The 5,112-nt window shown below is 37.0% G+C and overlaps 1 protein-coding gene across 1 annotated transcript; it reads right to left on the bottom strand.

Moving 5' to 3' along the window:
* Positions 1-1,898: 1,898 nt before the first annotated feature.
* On the bottom strand, positions 1,899-3,637 carry LOC145114735 (shikimate O-hydroxycinnamoyltransferase-like). The gene is made up of 2 exons (XM_079050809.1): positions 3,492-3,637; positions 1,899-3,357 (listed from the first exon to the last, which is right to left on the bottom strand). Exons 1-2 carry the CDS (start codon positions 3,620-3,622, stop codon positions 2,058-2,060), a joined length of 1,431 nt encoding a protein of 476 aa, XP_078906935.1. The 5' UTR covers positions 3,623-3,637; the 3' UTR covers positions 1,899-2,057.
* Positions 3,638-5,112: the final 1,475 nt, after the last annotated feature.

Genomic DNA, 5,112 nt, shown 5'->3' with positions numbered 1-5,112 from the left:
TATGTTTGACTTCTATCAAATCAAGATTGAGACTGATTTAGTAAGACGCATAAGATCATCCATAATATCTACCACTAACCACTATAGTGGTGGGTATCACATCATCACCACATTCAACCACTAAAACTATAGGATACCTACTACTAACACTCCACTGCACATCATTTTTTAAAATTTTTTTAATCCAAAAATACAATAACACCATACAATTTTTTTGAACTATTTTTTTCATTCAATAAAAAATAATACATTGATTTAAAAATCCACATTACTTCAAAAAAAAACTAGAATAAAACAAACAAACATAAAAATTCAAAACATAAAAAATAATAAAAAAAAATAAAAATAAAACTAATCTTCTTTCATGTTTTGTTGGTACAAATGTCCCGCGACATCTTCTCGAATATTGAAATACGTTTCATTGTTCTGAATTTCAACAACTCACGCTAAAATCTAGTCGTTCCGGGTACACTCTTCAATTGGAATAACTACATCGTTCGGATCATACATGCAGATCGCTCTACCTTCATTTTCAGTAATTATAATACATGCATTTACCATTTGTTTAATTATATCATTATCTCATAGTCGTGTAGCGTGTTTCATTACATGGCATGTCTGCTTGAGGACTCCAAATGTCATTTCAATATCCTTACTAGCTGATTCCTGCTTTTTTTTTTTGTGAACAACTTTGGCTTTTCATTTCACAGAACCGAGTATGCCTGCATGAATGTTGAATAATCAGAGTATATCCCATCACAAAAGTAGTAACCATATTTGTACAAATGCCCATTCACCATGAACGACTTATCAGGTGTTTTGTCGGTCCAAATATCGTTGAAAATAGGGGACTGACCAAGAACATTGATGTCGTTGTTAGACCTCGCAACTCCAAAGAACGAATGTCATATCCACAAATCATGAGATGCAACAACTTCTAGTATTATACTTGGCTCACCTATATCATATCGAGTAAATTTACCGCACCATGCATTTGGACATTTTCCCCATACGACATGCGTACAATCAAGGCTACCAATCGTTCCTGAAAATTCATGTCGCTCTTCATGAGCCAAATATAATCTCTGAATATCATTTGCAGTAGGTTTATGCAAATATTCTTAGTGAAAAACCTCATACACACATGCGCAAAACCAATCTACACAATTAATAGTGGTCCTCTCGGATACTTTCAAATACTCGTCGGATGCATTAAAGGTTATACTGTATCCCAAATATCTAAGTGCAACCGCACATTTTTGTGTACTACTAAAACTCATTCTTCCTCTAGCATCGGATTTTTGTTTAAAATAATCATAACGGGCCTCTAAAGCATTACTGATACGTAAAAATACAACCTTATTTAGACGAAAACGACGTCTGAACGAGTCATCATTATAAAGACAATTATCGGCAAAGTAATCATGTACTAATAAGTCATGTACGGCTTGGCGATCTCGATTGATAGCCGCTCTTAAATGTGAAACATACAAACTTTTTTCATCATGTCTGTGTTGTAAAACATTGAAGAACGTCGAGATGAATTCTCCCTCATCATCCGAATCGAAATTCTTAAAAAATCCATAAATATGTTTTTTAAAGAGAGTGTAAAAGAGAATGGTTTGAATGTAAATGTTGTAATTGTTGTGTTTATATAGGTAATGTTTATATATTAAAAAAACATATTAAAAGTTTAACTTTTTGGCCGACGAATGGCTAGAAAGGGAAGGAAGACTGCCATTGGCCGTGATTGTCCGCCGCATGCATCATGGTGGACCACGAAAACACCCGACCACAAATGGCCGGGGTGGTGCGCACGAGCGTTTTCCGTGGCCACGTAGACCACGAGCATGTTCGTCTTGGATATTTCGGACGGCCTAAATAGAAAGAATAAAATGTTTGTGCAAAATATATCAATATTTTAAGCTGAATAACTGTTAAAAACTCTAACCAACGGAGCTATTTATAAGCTCGTTTCAACATAAGTATTTCCCTTTGGGTAAAAATTAAAATCATACAATAATGAACAAATTTAAAGAACGTATGTATCCAAGATTTCAGATATCATACAAGAAGTTGCTGAAAAGCTTCATATGTTCGGCTAGCAGTGAAATGGCAATCGACAAGCTCCCATCATTAACCGGGCTTGGTAGCACAAAACTCAAACCTTCAAATGCGATCCCCCCGGGACCCATAAATATAGGCCGGCCCCACCCAAAGTCGGCGTCGTGAATCGGCAGCCTAGCCCAACTGGTTATTCCAAGATTAGGGCATTTAAAGGTATGTGCACCACGAACCAATGCCTTCAAATCGGGCTGTAATTCCAAATAGTCAAGTGCTGATTTAAGATAATCGTTGTCCATCTTCACTAACGCATCGTGGATTTTACTAGCAGCATACCAAGTTGGCTTCGATTGAAGCTCGCCTGCTACCGCTATCGGAGTGGTCGTGAAGATAACATTCCCGAAGTAGCCCGGTGGTAGGGCGGGTTGAAGGCGGGCCCGGCCATCAGTGGCGATGTATAGCTTGGTGTCTTGATTATCTGGCAGCCCGCGGGCTTTACACACAGACCTCCAAACATGGCCGGAGAGCATTTCATAGGAGCTATAGTTGATTGTGTTACCATCTTCTTTCGATTTTGATTTGAGCACGTTGAGTTGGTCTCGTGTCAATTTAAAAATTGAGACGACGGTTTCATCTGATGAGGTTTCGGATGTGGATTTCATTGGCGGAGCAGGTTGGTATTCAACGTGCTCGAAAACGGGTCGTGGTGGGTCTTGAGCACGGAGGAGGGTTCGGTCTATGAAGGGTGGGAGACTGAGGTCAAGGCCACGAGCCATATCGGACCATGTGTTGATGAAGTGCAGCCCTGATGCACCATCTGCAGCATGATGTTGCATCCCGACTCCTAACGAAACTCCCCCACATCTGAAGTAAGTAACCTGCAACACCAGTAGGGAATATGATTCGATTCCGAGGGAGTAGTCAACCGCCGGGATAAGTTTCCGGAGCTCCAACGTGGGGGCAAAGTCACCATAATCATCGATCACGCCATCGGACTCTGCTTCAACAAACAATACGCCTTGTCCTTGACAATCGATCTCAATTCGGCCATCTTCGTCTCTCTTCAATCGTCCTCCCATGGGGTAAAACGGAACCAAAGCCCTACTCAGAGCATCCTTCATGACCTTTGCATCGAAGAAGTTGGTGGCTCCGGAGGGCCGGTAGAAATAGACGCTCGGTGTGTGAAAATTTGGAACCACGAGGTCGACGTTAGAGTTCCATAGCTTTATTCTCGGCGTCTCCTCCGCGGGTCTCACCATCGTTGATTCTCTAATCGCGATCTTCATCTCCTTACTGCAGTTCATGAATAAAAATTAAACCGTAAGAACATGATCAGATTAGTACGTAATGCATTTGAAACCATTGCATAATTAGTGAAATTAACTAAAACGGTATTTCTTTTTGGATTGAAAGCAAGAAATGAATACCTGTGAAAATGTGTTAGAATTGGTATTGGATGAAATGAGCGATAATGGTGTGGCCGGTGTTGATTTGGTTTGAAATGGGTAAGAGTTTTGGTTGCTTTTATAGTTTTATATGAAGAATGACGATGCTTCATACGATGACTCCTTTGTGTTGGGGCTCACCTACTGCGACCAAGCCAAGTCAAACCCCAAAGTTGACTACCAAAAGTCACATCCCAAATAATTATTAAATAACAGTTCCAAACCTCCAGCCATACTCAATCAAATTAACACAAGTTTTGATCAAAATGGACCAAACCATAGGGACCATACTATTAATAATTTTATGTTTGAAGTTGCAAATAGGAAGTTGGTGGGATGGTGACGAAGGAATAATGTTTTACCAACTTTAATATCGCAAACAGATTGTATCGTGGATCCGACTACAAGTGGTAGGTATATGTCGGATAAGCAAAAAAAGAAAGACTAAACTAAACTGTTGTGAGTGTCATTTGTAAACTTGTTTGTTTAATTAACTTTTCAGTGTTGTGAGTGTCATTTGTACATTTATTTTATTCTCGTTGTTAATAAGTCGAGGTCGGGCTACTCGAGGCTATGCGACAAAGGCCACACAAAACAAAATGCATGGTAAAACAAAGTTGGAGGTCTTGGAGTCCAATCTATTAAAGTATTAAAATTAAACTATATAACATTTATGGAATTATCTTATAGATTATAATTCCATTTTTTATATTTTTTTATTATACTTTCTATAATACATTGAATCCTAAAACTAATCAATGGAACATATATTTATAAAATATCAATTATTTGTTATTGTCAATCATCTATATAAAAATATTTCTTGTTTGCTATTGAACAATTACTCAATGGCTATTTCCTTGTATATCATTAAATTTAACATCAACATAATAATATATTGAATCTCAATTAAATATTTCTAACTAATTTAGTTATTTTATTAATAATTATTATCGTTGATACTCTAATCTAATAATTAAAAGTATGTTTTTCATTTTAACTTTAAACCGTAAAGTATATCATACATGCGTTTGTACGTGGTCTGGTGGCATGGCCACCACGACCGTGCACACTATCTTATGTCACCTCCATGAAAGATTGTGACTCTTCATGATGCTTACCGTTACTTGCAACAAATCAATGAGGGGTAATCTCTCTCTCTCTCTCTCCCCGTTGAGAGTACACGAACGATCGACCCCAGTGATGGTTTGTGATGGTGTTATTTGTTGACCTGAAAGCTTTTCATGTTGTAGGAAGTATGTCGGGCAGGCTTTATGAAATTCTATTTTTCAACCATTTCACTTGATCATAAATCATATGGGCAATATACATATATTCACACAACTGGAGTTATTGTTTTTTTTCTCGTTTCTCCTCTAAACCAACTCACTAAATATAATTTTGTTAATGTAATATTTTCGATATTACTTGATCAATATGAAAAATAAAAATATCATTATGTTAGAGTAATGAAATTATTTTTTTATTATAATATACAATTTATTTATTTTGCTTTGTTATTTTAGCGCATGCATTTGTTATGTTTTTCAAACAAAAACACCATCAAAGTAACATATTTAAAAAGTTAGTATACTAATCTTTT

Source organism: Lactuca virosa, chromosome 5, assembly GCF_052849685.1.
Source record: "Lactuca virosa cultivar CGN04683 chromosome 5, Lactuca_virosa_CGN04683_v6, whole genome shotgun sequence".
NCBI lineage: Eukaryota > Viridiplantae > Streptophyta > Magnoliopsida > Asterales > Asteraceae > Lactuca > Lactuca virosa.
Note: the sequence above shows the minus strand (reverse complement) of the source record. Positions and strands in the feature narration are given on the sequence as shown.